General features: G+C 34.0%; 1 protein-coding gene across 3 annotated transcripts in view; it reads left to right on the top strand.

The window, feature by feature from the left end:
* The window catches only part of LOC149785355 (EF-hand calcium-binding domain-containing protein 4B-like), a 146,664-nt gene that overhangs the window by 93,907 nt on the left and 35,276 nt on the right, over window positions 1-17,481 (top strand). For all 3 annotated transcript variants that reach the window (XM_089979263.1, XM_089979264.1, XM_089979266.1), the window contains 2 exons: window positions 2,162-2,265; window positions 3,747-4,022. In XM_089979263.1, coding sequence (XP_089835389.1) covers window positions 2,162-2,265; window positions 3,747-4,022 — 380 coding nt within the window. The remainder of the gene's footprint in view (window positions 1-2,161; window positions 2,266-3,746; window positions 4,023-17,481) is intronic.

The raw sequence follows: 17,481 nt of genomic DNA, 5'->3' as shown, positions 1-17,481 counted from the left end.
TATTTTTAATGTTTTATATTGTTATAGTTTAAAAAATAATAAAGAAATCAGTATGCTTTTTTGTTAAACACTTCCAAATTTAATTATTATGAGAAAAGAAACCCATGATATAAGAAAAAATCCAAGGATTTTAGTAATTGATCATGGTTGATCATATGAGGAGAAATCAAACCCACATTCTTCAAGTCATGAATCCAGCACCATAAACATGTAGTATTTTTTTAAAATTATTGGTTAGATATTTTGAAAAATGTTGCACTCTAGTTTTGGATGCTTTTCAGAAACTAGAGATGAACTTATAAAAATTATAATTTATAGCTAAAACTTTACTGCAAAAAATCAGACTGATTAGTGAAAGTTACTATTCTTTTTCTGTATGAATTTCACATATTTGTCAGCAAAACTGAAATTTTAGCAGATGATTGAAGCAGGGTTCTGGTATCAGCCATACAATTTTGAAAATTTTGTACTAAGTATCATTGTAAACTTTAATACATCGAGACATGGATTAGAAGGATACATTCTTGATAATTACTTCTCATTTGTAGCAATGTAAGTTACACTGACCTGCTTTTCATGCACGAGTAAGTAGGAATAATTATTTCATTAGCACCACTTTTCAGCTCTTGTATGTACAGTTATTACACTTGATATGTGCATTATGTACTTTCAGTCAAGGAACTGCAGATTATTTCAGACATTTTTTTGTTTAGATTAATTCAGCTTATGAAGAACAAAATTAGGCATTTAGCATAACAAGCTATTTTATTCTGTCAGTATGGTGATGTTTTATTTGCTTATTTTTGAAAATCAACTTCTGACTTTATTCAAACTTTTGTCCGATATATAACTATCAGATGCAATATCACATGATTACTCCAGTACATTTTGTGGATGAGCATATTGTCTTTATAATAGACAGTTATGCTAGGCTAGAGTTTAGTATTGTACCTTTAGGCTAGGGTTTAGTATTGTATCTCTAGGCTAGGGTTTAGTATTGTACCTCTAGGCTAGGGTTTAGTATTGTATCTCTAGGCTAGGGTTTAGTATTGTACCTCTAGGCTAGGGTTTAGTATTGTACCTCTAGGCTAGGGTTTAGTATTGTACCTATAGGCTAGGGTTTAGTATTGTATCTCTAGGCTAGGGTTTAGTATTGTACCTCTAGGCTAGGGTTTAGTATTGTACCTCTAGGCTAGGGTTTAGTATTGTACCTTTAGGCTAGGGTTTAGTATTGTATCTCTAGGCTAGGGTTTAGTATTGTACCTATAGGCTAGGGTTTAGTATTGTACCTCTAGGCTAGGGTTTAGTACTGTACCCCTAGGCTAGGGTTTAGTATTGTATCTCTAGGCTAGGGTTTATTATTGAACCTCTAGGCTAGGGTTTATTATTGAACCTCTAGGCTAGGGTTTAGTATTGTATCTCTAGGCTAGGGTTTAGTATTGTATCTCTAGGCTAGGGTTTATTATTGAACCTCTAGGCTAGGGTTTAGTATTGTACCTCTAGGATAGGGTTTAGTATTGTACCTCTAGGCCAGGGTTTAGTATTGTATCTCTAGGCTAGTGTTTAGTATTGTACCTCTAGGTTAGGGTTTAGTATTGTACCCCTAGGCTAGGGTTTAGTATTGTACCTCTATGCCTTTTTGTCACAATAATCCAGGTTCAGTTAAAAATTTAAAATGAGGCTAATTCATCTTTCAATTAATCAATGTTTTGGAGGCGATAATATATACTAGCAATTAAGATCATAGAATGCACTCTGTACTATTGAACTGGTTCCAGTGGACAAAATGGATTACTGGTTAATTCTTTTAAAAGTTACATGCAGAGCATACTTGATTAACAAGAATCTGTTTGAAAGAATTAAAGATGAAACAAGACTGATGGAAAACTGTATGATATTTGTTTCATGAAAACCATGTCTACAGAATTATTCATTTTTACCAAATGGGAACCAAACCAGTTACAGTGTGACATTGCTATAGTGTGCTCTGTTGTAACGCGAATTTGGATATAATGCGGTTGGGTTTTATGGCTCCCAACTGCCGTGTTATAGCGGGGTCACACTGTACTTTAGAACTTTGGTGGACCATGTACACATCCTTCTAGTTAAGCCAAGTACAAGTGATCTAAAGGTTACGGTTGCTTATTTTGTTCTTCAACAGATTCTTGAAGGAGAGCAGAGAAAAACTGGGTCCAATCAAAGCCCCAGGAAGGAGCAGTTTGAACGCAAGGGCTCCATTCTCTCCAACTACTTCCCTTCTAGCAGGTAAGGGTACTCGCACAAGTAATTGCCTTTTCTGACTTTTCCAATTATAAAATTGTGCACTGAGTATCATTCAGAACATTAGTATATCCAGTCAATAGATTGTGCATGTGTGTGTGTGATTTGGATTTTTAACGTAGCTTTAACAATTTTTCCGTCATATTGCTACAATGTCTGCAGTGTGACAGTTTATAGTGATGTCTATAACTGGGGCATCATGCCGCAGACATGTAGCATGATGTCCCACCCAGTCACATTATTCTGACACCAGGCCGACCAGTCCTAACACTAACCTTTTAATGCTGAGCACCAAGCAAGGCAGCTGTTAGTACCATTTTTGTAAGTCTTTGGTATGACTCGGCCGTGGAAATGGAACCCACGACCTTCTGCTTCCGGGGCGGACGCTCTAACCACTAGGCCACCTGAGCAGTCAGTCAATAGATTTGATGGATACTTTCTTGGTAATTATTTTTCATTTGTAGCAAAGTAAGTTACATTGACATGCTTTTCATGCATATGTGAATTGGTTTAATTATATGATTGGCATTCTTTTTCACGCTGTTGTATATACAGTTATTAAACTTGATCAGTGTATTATTTTTTATTAGGACCCATATTCAAAGCTTTAAAAAGTTGGTCACAGTGACCTGCTTTTCTTGGTTATGTGACAATGGGTTTTCAAATCATGAATCTACAATATAGATGAGACACAGACTTCCATGCAGTTCTTGTTGTTATGAAGAAACTCGAGTGACCAGTGACTTTAATGAATGAGGGAAGCTTTAATACATCTTACATTGGGATATCTTTGTCTATGTAAAACTGCATGTACACCATTTTAAGTATTTGTAAAGTGGACAAGGATTTTGTATATATGTCACTATAAAAGTTGTGTACAGATGCTTGCTTATTTGTCAGATCTTTAAAGTTATGGTTTGTAGCAACCAGAAAATCCATCAAAATTGGTATGCCATGAAAAAAGGTGAATTGACAGCACTTTCATGAAAGTTGAATCATATTAATCACTTATGGTGTGTACATTTTTATATAAACAGTAATGTCCTTTTTCATGAATGATATGGTAAGACTTTATCAAAACATTGCCGTCACTGTTGGTGAAACTTCATTTTTACATGATGATGATAATGATGATGATGCAGATGATAGTAATAGTCATAGCTAGTGTGGTAATTATAGCAGCAGGAGTTCCATAAAGCCTTTCTTGAGGGACCATCCCTTCTGTCAACAAAATATGGTCTGTAATATGGAAAGATTGTGGTCTGTTAAAAAAGGTCATCCTTTATATGACATGATTGTCTAAAACAGTTGTCTTTCTAGTCATGTTTTCCTCTAGCAGCAGTAGTAGTAGTGGTGATGACAATGACAATGATTACAGAATTTCTTTTGATTAATTTGCTTTCAAATTTATTTTCATGGAATCATTGTTATTATTATTTATTTTTGTACTACTTCATTTATTACAGAGTCAAAAAAAGGCCAGCAGAGGGGTCAATCTCCGAGGATGTAGGGAACACAAATCTTGACAGAATGGATGATGGGATTGAATGTGATGATGATGTGATTGAAATGTCTGATAGTTTTGAATTTAACCATAATCATAATAATCAACGCATGCATCGTGAGAAAAATTATCATTTGAGACATTCAGGACAAACTTCTGATCAAAATGCAATTCGTAAATTTGATGACGGCTTGCACAGTGAAAATGAGTATGAACATCACGAGGGAAGCAGTATACAGTAAGTAATATACATATTATATATAATTCTACAGATAAAAATATATATGTTGGTTAGTATAGGCATACAGGGTAGAGAGGAAGTAAATGAAATATGCTAGTTTTAGATCCTTGTGCTTTACAATTGACAGGAATGTTTGAAGTCTATATTTGCTGTAACAGGTGACATAGTAAATGATATTGAATCAGACGTAAAATGTCATTAATTCATATTTTAATTGAAATGAACTTTTAACCACTGTTGTTTACATGGCTCTTTCTTATTCTTTTGCACTTTACTAATTGCTCCTTAAGACTAACAGCTCTTATCCAGTGGTTTCATTTTTCAATTTATGAACATAACAACATGTTTGTCATTTAAAATAATAAAAAAACATGCCATGTTTACATACTGATATATGTAATGAATGCTTATTTGTATCTGCTATTGCTAAATAAACTTTTGTGTACAAATTTTACTTAAAAATGTTAAAACGTGCTTGGGACCCAGGGAAGGGACATGTAATGTGGAATAGGCACCCATAGATTCAGTTATAATTTTGTATCTTTTTCGAATGAACTGTTTTAGTAATAAGAGCCTCCTGGCATATATTTTGTACAAACTTTTCTCCTGGATACCATGTATCTTTAAATGGATTAACCCTCTAAAATTCATGCTTTTAGCCAAATCAAAGACATGGAGAAAAAATAAAAGGTTAATTTAAAATAACCTGTTTCTATGGGAGTTTATTTCAGCAGATTTGTCTCTAGTTCACATGCACACAAAATTTTCTTAGTTCACAGTATCAATTTATGGATTAAATAATTGTAAGATAGCAAATGTTTCATTTGGAGAAGGGTCCTTGGTGGTTACATCCCCTTATACCATCATGTCAAGGTGACTTTTGCCAAATGAGTCTTGTATCATGTTGTCCCCCCCCCCTCCGGACCAAATTTAACACAGTGGTCATGACCTCGGACCAGTTCTATTTACGATGATTCCCTGTGCTTTGATCACATGCATGATGTTTGTTACAAGATCAAAGGAGCGTATAGTATAGTCCTGCATCAGCCATGTATTGTTAATTGTCTGCCTTACATTGTGCTTTGATTCATCAACAATTGCTGGTTACCAATCTAATATTTCTGGTCTGAGTTTGATCAGATTTGGAATACATGCTAATACCGTTAAGATTTCAGATGGATTCAGTAATGAGTGTGACCCATGCATAGTAATTATGTTGTTGTTGTTGTTGTTGTTGTAGGGTTTAATGCCATTTTTCAGCAAATGATAGGTTATACATGGCAGCCAGTATAAATGGTGGAAGAAGAACCCGGGAAAACCTTGGAAAGAGCCATGGACCCACGAGAAGCTATTGGCAAGCTTTCTTATGTACCCACATTGGCTGAGCCCGAGACTTGAGCCCATGCAGAGAGAGAGGTGAGACGGCAGTGATCCATAATGGTGAGCGCTTTAGACCACTTGCAGTAATTATGTGATATTGCATTAGATTGGCTGAGCTTATTACCACTTTGGAGGTGATATTGTCATCCAGTTGTGATCAGACTTGGAATATATGCTTATATCATTAAGATCTCAGATGAGTTAGAGTAAAATCAGTGCATACCAATAAGGTGATCTTGAATCTAATTGTCTTTCTTCCCCTCTGGAAACTGTGATCCAGTTTTGATCTAACTTGCAATATGTGTTTATATCAGCAAGATCTTGGATGGATTCATTAATGAGATAATGTAGTCTTTGATTGGCTGTTCTTGTTTCCACTCCAAGTTTGATCAGACTTGGAATATATGCTGTAATCATTAAGATCTTGGACTAGTTCAGTAATGAGCAAGATCATTGTGTGCTAATGTGAACTTGCATCTGATTAACTGAACTTGTTAGCCAACAGGAAGCCATACTTTTATCCAATTTTGATGAGACTTCAGAATATAAGCTTGTATCATCAAGATCTAGGTTGATCCTGATAATGAGTGGATTCATGCATATTAATGAGATAATCTTGCATCAGTTTGACTGATTTTGTTATCATGCTGGAGGCCATAGTTCTTGATCTGGTTTTGATCAAACTTGGAATATGTGTTTAAATCATCAAGATCTGGTACAAGTTCATTACTGAGTATCTGCGTGCATATTAATGAGTCGATCTTGCATCTGATTGGCTGAGCTTGTTACCACTATAGAAGCCAAATATCTAACCCAGTTTTGATTAAACTTGAAATATTTGCTTAAGTCATCAATATTTTGGATGGCTATGTGTAAGATTATGCATAATGATGATGTATTCTTGCATCTGATTGGCTGAGCTTATTACCTTTTTGGAAGCTATATTGTGATCAGATTTTGATCAGACTTGGAATGTATGCTTATGTAATCATGATCTTGGTCTGGTTCAGTAATGAGTGAGATTGATTATACTAATGAGGTGATCTTGTATCTGATTGGCTGGGTTTCTTAACACTCACAAACCCATCTTTTTGATCTGTTGGTTTGTATCATCAACATCTTGGATGAATGACTTTGTTTATGAGCAGGCACAGCATAATAAGTATGAATTTACCTTTAGAAAGAGTTTTTATAACATTTTCATAAAATAGGTAAATTCAACAAGAAATAAAGTTTAGGAGATACTTTACATAGCATGTATTCTTAGACTACTACATAAACCAGTTCATATCATCAAGTGGGGTGATTATGCATCCAATTGGTTGCCTTTTTGGATATTAACAACATTCATGAATGTCAGCGGGGTGATCCTGCATCTGATTGGTTGAGTTTTTGGACATTAACAACAGTAATGCATATCAGTGGTGTGAATCTGCATCTGATTGGTTGAGTTTATGGATATTAACAACATTCATGCAGGTCAATGGGGTGATTCTGCATCTGGTTGGTTTAGCTTTTCGCCAATCTTGACTTGTACTGATGAGGTCATCTGGTATCTGATTGACCAAGGTTATTTCTGCAACTGTGTGTATGATAGATTTTGATTAAAGTTAGGAAGTATGCTTATTTTATCATTATATATTTAAGTTTGATGAAGAATGAGATGATGTGTGCTTATTAATGAGGAACAGACCTTGAAGTAGGTAATTTTACCCCAAAAGATGTAATTTGTTTTCATTTCATTTCATTTTAAGTGCATTTGGATTATGCTTGTGTTCCATTTATAATCTGTTGTTGTTTTGTTGTTCTTGATTTCTAGCCTAAGTTTGTGTTTCTTACTTTCATTTATTGTTTTCTTTTTTTCTCACTTGGAAATAAAATGGAAACACATTTAACAAAGTTCAAGGGAGGGAACTAATGCTTTTGAATTTTGTCTTATTAAAAGTGTGCTTTAATAAAATAGAAAATACATAAAGTATGAAAGACATCATTTTGATTTATAATAGACAACAATATTGTACAGCTACAAACCACTGGTGATGCAAAATTGTCAGTGTACATAATCTGATCCTGGATTATGATGTGAAAGGGCTTTTGACTGAATATTTAGTAGTAGCTCTGCAATAATTAATTTTTTCAAATCCATTTTACACATGAATGCATTTACATTTAATTCATTTTGGTTTATGATTTATTGTTTTTCATTTTGCAATTGCATTCTGTTTTCTTCAAAATATATTCATCGTTTCATTTGCATTCATTCTGCATTCTGTTTGCCTTTATTTTTCATTTGCTCATCTTTCCGTTTTCATTTGACTGGTAAACTTACCAATTTATGCTGGTATGGTTCCAAAATAAAAAGAAACTCTTTAATGGAAAAATTTTCAAAGGAAAGAAAGAAAAAAGGGCAAAAAATAAAAATGAAAGGAAAGGTGCAGGAAGATCAGTAAATAAATACATATTTATGAACTATTGAAATGCAGGCTCCTTGCAGGCTTTTGATGAAGAATAGCATCAAGGTGCTGTCCTGCATATCACTGTAATAAGTGGCATTAATTTTTCCTTGAGGTACATCATGTGATCATTTTCCAGCAGAGAAGATCTTGAAGTTTGTTTAAAAAATGTACTTTTTTTTACCACAAATGTGACTTTTTATTGAAATGATTTGACCCATTTTTGCCTTTATCTTTATTTTGCATACCTTTTTTATGAATATATAAACTTGCTGTTTACTGTATAGCCATAAGTGTGATGATGTGCCATCAAAGTTTATAATACATTCATACCTACATACATACATACATACAGACATACATACATACATACATACATACATACATACATACATACATATGTGTGTGTGTGATTTGGATTTTTAATGTAGCTTTATAAAAAAAAATCAGTCATATCGCTACAATGTCTGCAGCCTGACAGTTTATAGTGATGTCTAGCATTGGGGCATCATGCCACAGACATGTAGCATGATGTCCCACCCAGTCATATTATCCTGACATCAGGCTGACATGTCCTAACACTAACCTCTTAATGCCGAGTGCCAAGTGAGGCAGCTGTTAATGCCATTTTTATAATCCTTTTATATGACTTGGCTGGGGATCGAACCCACGACCTTCTGCATCTGAGGCAGAGGCTCTAACCACTATGCTACCAGAGCAGTCACACACACACATACACACACACACACACACAGAGTGGACAGACTATAAAGTAGTTCATGAATGATGACTTTACATCTCCAGAAGAAATGAATCTGAGAGTTTTTTTTAAATAAATATGTAATTGTTTTTTGTCATCTTCAACTCTCTTTTTAAAAGCAGATAGTATGCAGAAAGAAAGAGTTGGATGCTTTCCTCCATGTTTGTGTGATTGAATGGGTGGGGTAAGTGTGCAAGTAAAAAAATTTGAATCTTCTTATGACTGAGATGGTAGTGTTAAATACACTTTAGATTTGTAATGGCAAAAATACATTTAGTCTTTGAATGAAAATAATATTTAGGAATTCATCAGTATATTCTAAAAGTAGTATGGAAAATTTGTTCCAGTAAAGAAATAAAATCATTGTTTATTAATCTATACTGCATGTATCCAATAATTAGAGCAATATTGATTACCGGATCTGAATCACAGTCCTTATGGTATATAAATAAGACAGGAAACCAGTCTATCTTACTGCTGGGAACTTACATGTTTCCTTCTGGTGAGCAGAGGCTTCAAAATTGGCATGTTCAAAAATATAGATGCAGTAATGATGCAAAGAGTTACAGCAATAATTTAAGAATATTTAAATATTCTTCACAAGTTCCAAGCATTTTCTTGCAGGATGACAATAGAATGTAGTCAGTGTTCTTAGATTTAAATAGACAACATTGGAGGTCAATCACAGCAAAAATAAAATTAAAACTAAGTAGAAGGCAGTTTTCTTTTATTGATATGAATTAGTTGTAATTTATGAGATGAGTTAAGCAGAAATGAGCTTATAGACTGAACTTCCATTATGGAGTCTATGATTTGAGGTGATTCTGGAAGGGTTTGATATATTGTCTTCTGTCATCAAGATCTAGGATGGGTTTGATTACAAATGTGATCTGTCAAGTATGATGAAGTGATTTTGCATATGATTGGTCGCATTATCGACCACTCACAAGGCTTCATTATAAACTGGTATTTATCAGATTTGTTAAGCTTATTTCATTAGGATGTTTGGCAAGCAGGGTTATGAGGAATATTCATGCATATTAATGAGTTGATCTTGCATCTGATTAGTCAAATTGGCTACCACTCAGAAGGCTTCATTATGAACTGGTATTTATCATACTTGTTAAGTAAGCTTATTTCATTAGGATGTTTGGCAAGCAGGGTTATGAGGAATATTCATGCATATTAATGAGGTGATCTTGCATCTGATTAGTCAAATTGGCTACCACTCAGAAGGCTTCATTATGAACTGGTATTTATCATACTTGTTAAGTAAGCTTATTTCATTAGGATGTTTGGCAAGCAGGGTTATGAGGAATATTCATGCATATTAATGAGGTGATCTTGCATCTGATTAGTCAGATTGGCTACCACTCAGAAGGCTTCATTATGAACTGGTATTTATCCTACTTGTTAAATAAGCTTATTTCATTAGGATGTTTGGCAAGCAGGGTTATGAGGAATGTTCATGCATATTAATGAGGTGATCATTCATCTGATTGGTTGAGCCTGTTGCATCATTTGGGGCTGTATTTCTAAACAAAGTCTGATCAAACTTGTCGTCAGTACAGATGATTGAAAACTCATGACTGAGTCATTGAGTTTGCTGCTACACTTGAAGATGTAACAGAGATGCATTCAAGCCTACCTGTCTTATGTCAGTAAGTCAGGTGAGTGATATCTGACCTACTTGGTCTACTGGCTGTATATTTGACCTTTAAGCCCCTCCCAGGGGAGGGCTACACAAGCAATAAACCTTTCACAGATGGTTGTCACATGGGCAACCTATGTACCAACTCTTTCCAACCCAGCAGTTTAGGAGATGTGGTTATGGACTGATGGACAGACACAGGCTACCACAATATACCCCTACTAAAGCATGGGAATAATAAGCTTTAAGTCACCTTGACACTGATGTAGATAGTGACTAGAGAGTGGCCCAGACCCAATGTGATGGTTGTTCTGTGTCTTTTTCTTTCAGTGGATTTTGGGATTTTTCTAATGGACTGGGAAGTCATGTAATTTTCCCTTTTTGTTATTGCTTGTGTTTACCATGTGTTGTGGCATGATGTGTTGTTGCAATGTGCATATTTTGAGAATTTTAATTTTTAATTTCTGTCTTCCTTCCAGTGCAAAAATTTAAATTTAAAAAATCTTTTTTGTTAAAAAATAGCATTGGTTAGAATCTGCTATAGTCTTGATTATAAAAATATGTACCTTGCTTTATTGCATGTGTTCTTAATGTTTTTATATTAATGTATGCCATAATTTGTTCATAGCCCCACTAGAATTCAAAGAATAGAACAAGCAGAATAATTTTTTAACAGAAATTCTATGTTTATTGTGGGTTCTTTAAATCTAAAACCCTTAATATAACATGCATACAAAAGCCATGTGATAACATTCCACCATTACCATTACCAAAAATGAGACAAAACTAAAATCACTTCTGAAAAATGGAATTTGACCAAATTTGACAGAAAACATTCTGGCATAAAAGGCTTTACAAAATCAGACCAATCCACCATCAAATATTGCTGTTGTCTATAAAAAGTAAAGTTAAAATATTTGAAAAATAGTATAATGAAATAACAAATTTCAGATTCCAACCAAATTTGACAGAAAGCATTCTTGCATAAAAGGCTTTGCCAGTCCACCCTCAAATTTGGCTGTCGTTACTAAAAATAGATTTTAAAAAATTTAAAATTATATAATCAAATAACACTTTTCAGATTTTGACAAAAATTTGAAAGAAACTTTCAGATATCAGTAAATAATGCTACATGCATGTTCAGTCATCAAATATGGCTGCTAGTAGTAACAGTAGGAAAATATTGTTAAAAAAAGATCTGCTAAACGGAATTTACCCAGCTTTAATGCAAAGATTCTTTGAATAGGAGCCTTTTAGTATTGGATGATTCTGATGAAGATACAGAGACTAGAAAAACCTTGAAACAGTTTTTTTAAATAGCATATCAAGTCAACATCACTGTAACACTGTAAGATATTTCAACAGAAAGCATCCTTATGATGCAGGTGTCTTGTTAGAGGAAGTCAAGGGAAGTAACCATTGATAATAACTATTTAAATTCACACTTTTGGGATTGTTCAGAGTTCTTCCATTTGCAGATAAAAGATTTAAAACTGATAAATTAATTTTTAGAATACAAGATGCACACATTTCAGGAGAATAAACTATTTAGAAAAAGGACAGTATAATAAAAACTAATGATTATAATAAATGATTTATAATTTAAACTGAAGAAAAAAATATACAATAGTACTGTACCAAGTAACACTCTAAGCTGATATAATTTGATATAAGACTAGTTTATAAACTATGATGAATTTATACAACCTTGTGGATGAAGATGTTTCAACTTAGGAAAACAGGTAAGGAAATAAATACATAATAATGCATGTGCATGCATTGTGCAGTATTTCATGGCATTTCTTATATTCATTGCAATTACTTGCAAATAATTTTTAATGTATATTTTGTATTATTTTGATTTTGATTAAAAAAATACTAACCCAATATACTTTCCTCCTGAAACTTTTCCATATTTAATTAAACCCCATTTTGCTTGGATATGATGATGTTGACTTTAGTATGTAAAAGATGGGGTATGTGATTTATGATCAAATCACGGGGCAGTAACTGAGAATTTTTAGTTCTGAAAAATGGATTTTCTTTAGTATTTTCTTTCAGTAGAATATCATTCTTTTAGTTCATTTGAATCTGTTTTTGTTTTATATCATTTCCAGTTGTTTTAGAATTTTCCATGTATTTAAATCTATAAGCTGTTATTTTCTTATCAATTTAGTTGGAGGTCTTTATGTGTTATTTCATTTAATATCCTAAAGCCCAGTTGAACAAAGTGTTGATTTTACATTACCATCAGGTCAGTCTGGATCTGTTACTATGGTGAATCCTTGGGCAAGACATTTTATTCCAGTAGCCTTGGCACTAAATAACCCGTGTGTATTACTGTGTTTTAAAACTGAAAAAAATCATTTTATATACTTTCTGTATGATATTATAATACACATCTCATGATCACATTTAGTTCTAGGTCTTCATTTTCATCAAGTAAATTTTTAAATGCTTATGACTGTTTTTATTTGTATAAGTACATAGTATAAGTACATATATACAGTAGGATAAATGAAAATTCTTTAAAAAAAATATGAATTCTTTAAGCAAGGGTCAAATATAATCTATAGTGTGTTTTTCCTTCATTGTTGATCTGAGGAATAGAAAGAGATCAGTAAAACTTGCAAATTCCTCTCATCACACCTGTCACACAAGTCTGGATCAATTGGATTATATAGCAGCTGCAATTACAAATCTGTCTTGTTATATCTGTCCCATAAACTTGGGACAGTTGGTTACAAATCCCTCTTCTGACACCTGTCCCTCAAGCTTGGGTCAGTTGACTTATGCATACACAGCAACCACAGTTACAAATCCCTCTCATGACACCTGTCCCACATATCTGGATCAATTGGCTTACACATTCGACTCATGACACCTGTCCCACAAACCTGGATCAGTTGGCTTACACATTTCACTCATGACACCTGTAACACAACTGTTTATAGATTGGCTTACACATTCCACTCATGATGTTTGTCCAGCAAACCTGAATCTGTTGGCTTGCTCATGACACCTGTAACACAAACCTTGATCAGTTGGCTTACATATTCCATTCATGACACCTCTCCCATAAACCTGGATCAATTGGCTTACATGGCAACTGCTGTTACAAATCCTCTATTGATAACTGGCTAAAAAACTTGGGTCATTCAGCTTACAGACCTGATTTAATTGACTCACACATCCATCTCATGACACCAGTCCCACAAACCTAGGTCAGCCGGATAATGCAGCAGCTTAAATGACCAATCTGGATTGTGATACATGTCCCACAAATCTGGGTCATTTGGCTGACACAGCAGCTGCATTTACAAATCTCTCTCATGACACAGCAGCTGGAATTACAAATCCCTCTCATAACATCTGATCCATTGCAGATTCCTCTCTTGGTGCATGTCCTACAAAACTGGGTCAGTTGGATCACACAGCAGATGCAGTTGTAAATCCCTTACATGACACCTCTCCTATTCACCTGGGTCAATTGGCCAACATGGCAGCTGCAGTTGCAAATCACTCTCTTGACACCTGACCCACAAACCTGTGTCAGTTGGCTAACATGGCAGCAGCAGTTGCATGCCTGGGTCAGTTGGCTAACTTGGCAGTTACAGTTGCATATCCCTCTCATGACACCTGTCACACAAACCTTGGTCAATTGGCTTACACATCCCTCTAATGACACCTGTCCCACAAGCCTATGTCAGTTGGCTTTCACAGCAGCTACAGTTGCTAATTTTCACCCTCTAAATTCCAAATATGTAACCATATGTTGTGCATTTGTGATGGTTTATTTATGAATAACTTGAGTTTTGCTGATGATTAGTCATCACTTGTCTCATATATTGGTGGATTACTAAGAACAAGTGAGCATTTTTTTATTAAAAAAATGGTACTCACAGCAAAACAAAAAACTGTTTCAGACCACAAAATCTGTCATTCGATCAGATCTGTTTGATGACAGACAATATTGTTATCATAGTCTGCAAGTAAATACACTTTTAAAGTCTTTTAAAGTATTTTGTACATATGTAAACACATTGATCTTGTATGAAGTCATAGTGTGCTCCTTTCCAGACAAATTGTTCATTTTTTTTAATGACATGGTTGATGACATGGTTAAATTACAATGGATTTAGATTTTAATAGGTTTTGATGGTTGCCATAGTACATCAGGAATATTTATGAACACAGTTTAAACAGCTTTCGACTTTTAATTCAATGGAAAGTGTATTAATTTAGAAATAAAATTGCTATTAGTAATGACAAAATATTGAATAAAGTACTTAATTTGCACAATACTCTGCAGTAATTGTTTGCTGGAGCAAATTGTTGTATTAATATTTTTTGTCATATCTTGTGTGAAATTGCCTGTTTATGCCTGTGGACATGAGTCTGAAAGAAAGTTATTATTATTATTATTATTATTATTATTATTATTATAGATTAATATGTAACAAGATACCCAGCCACTGATTTTGCCTGTACATGTGCTACTTTCCCTGAAATCAACAGATGTATCCTTGTAGATGTACCATTATCACTTTGGAAAATAAAGATAAAATTAACAAATAAAATAAGCTCAGAAACTTCACTCACAATTTTACGTCACTTTTTTGGTCCCTATATTCAGCATATACTTTACAGAGGCTGTTGTTCTTTAACACCCATCCTATTTTGTACCTCTCCAGTTCTACTGGATCAATATTAGCAAACTTTATTTGCCTTTGGTAACCTTTTTTCTTTCCATCCTTCTAGTTTCCGAATCAAATAATAGCTGAAAAACTGTTTGGCTTTTTTTTTACATAATCAGAACTGCAGTTCTCACTGACACTGACCCTTATAACAAATTTCACTGCACCAGAGATTGTACCATCTGTACAACCATGTCAACCAGAAGCAAAAACAGTTTTTCATTAATTCATTAGAATTACTTTGCAGGTCGAACAAAACTTCCTTAAGTTTTACATTAGATAATCTGTACCAAAATTATGTATTTGGCAGTCAAATTAGAAACCCCCAGTTTATCTTAGTAATTGGCAATGGAATCTGATTTCATCAACTTCTACAAATTAAACTCTTTACAGTCACTAGTTCAAATCCTGAAAGCTCCTTTCACGCTTCTGGTCCTATTTCTTAATTTACAGTCACTTGCTCAAATCCTGAAAGCACATTTCTGGTCCTATTTTGTAATTAAACCCAGTATCACTACTTGTGACTGCCAGTTGTAGTTAAGATCATTCGCAGCAACTGTTTGTAATGGATAGTGTCTAACAACTATTTGCTATAGATAGTGTCTAACAACTATTTGCAGTGGTTATTGTCTAACAAATATTTGCTATAGATAGTGTCTAACAACTATTTGCAAAGGATAGTGTCCTACAACTATTTGCAAAGGATAGTGTCTAACAACTATTTGCAGTGGATAGTGTCTAACAACTATTTGCAATGGATATTCTCTAACAACTATTTGCAGTGGATAGTGCCTAACAGCTATTTGCAGTGGATATTTTCTAACAACTGTTTGCAGTGGATAGTGTCTAACAACTATTTGAAATGGATATTGTCTAACATTGAGAAAATTATGAGCTTTTTCTTCAAAATCACCTTCTTTATAATGGAACCTTTTTGAATCCCCCTAGCCACAAATCTTTTTCATCTGTTCTTATCTTCTGTTTTTTTTTTCACACACAAAACTGGAAGACAGTGTTTTGATTTTTAGTTATTCCATTAGTCTTTTGAAAACCAAGATTTACAAATTCAAGTAAAATTGAAAAGCAAGAGGAAACATGTAAGTAGGAAAATAAAAGCATCCAATACACTTTTTTGGGAACAACTATATTAGTAAACTCTTTGAAAGCAATCATGGGCATGATGTTTTTAAACAGCAGCATTGCTATAGTCTAGTTTTTTCCCCGCTTCTTGTGGCTCAAATATTATGCTTATTATGTTGCTTGGCTTGAAAGTGTTTGCATGGTATATATTGACTATGTCCAGAATGTTAATATACAGCTTATATAGTTATTCTAAAATACATACTGAAAATGTAAAGTAACCAATTTAACACATGACTGACAAGGGATCTGTTTCAATAGATAAATGCTGGTTTTTCAGGATTGCAATTTTTCAGTCCCCAAGGGCACAGGTCCAAGGGAATAATGTAAAAAAAAACCCATAAATACTAAAAATATGCACTTGTCTTTTGAAATAGATACCTCTTTTCAAGTGTTTATTTAAATTCTGACATGAAAACTAAACAAAATTCTGCATATTTATGCCACATGAGTGTATTATGCTCACCAAGAACTGCAGCATGCACGCATCTTATTCCCATTGGCTAATCTCTCCTCTGATGACATTTCAATGTTTTAATTATTACACCATAAATAAGTATTGTTGCTGGTGACATACCCCTACATAATAGGTATCCGTTATGCTAGATACATACCTCTTCAATAGGGAGATAGGTATCCATTGTGCTAGATACATACCTCTTTACTCCATTGGTTCAGTAGGCAGATAGGTATCCATTGTGCTAGATACATACCTCTTCACTCCATTGGTTCAATAGACAGATAGGTATCCATTGTGCTAGATACATACCTCTTCACTCCATTGGTTCAGTAGGCAGATAGGTATCCATTGTGCTAGATACATACCTCTTCACTCCGTTGGTTCAATAGGGAGATAGGTATCCATTGTGCTAGATAAATACCATTTCACTACATGGATTGTATAGGGACATAGGTATCTGTTATGCTAGGTAAATATCCCATTATCCCATGTTTTGTATAGAGCAATAGGTATCCATTGTGCTAGATAAATACCCCTTCTCACCATGCATTATATAGGGAGATAGGTATCCTTTATGCTAGATAGATTGCCCATTCTATGTATCTGTTTTATAGAGAGATAGATATTTATTATGCTAAATAAATACACCTTCACTCCATATATTGAATAATGAAATAGGTATCTATTATGCTAGATATTTACCCCATACCTCCATGTGTTGTATAGGGGTATGGGTATCTATTATGCTAAATAAATACAGCTTTACTCCATATATTGTATAAGATTAAGCAAATTGATTTTAGAATCTTGAATTGTCTTTAAAGCAGGGTTTCAAATGTACAGTAAGTAGTGCTACCTGTTTTGTGAGTTTGCTACCTGGCAAAAATTCCAGTTCCCTGTAAGTGTTTATAAAAG

Source organism: Sinohyriopsis cumingii, chromosome 13 (genome assembly GCF_028554795.1).
Source record: "Sinohyriopsis cumingii isolate HCF-2022 chromosome 13, ASM2855479v2, whole genome shotgun sequence".
In the NCBI taxonomy this organism is placed as follows: Eukaryota; Metazoa; Mollusca; class Bivalvia; order Unionida; family Unionidae; genus Sinohyriopsis; species Sinohyriopsis cumingii.
This window is presented reverse-complemented; position numbering and strand designations above follow the sequence as displayed.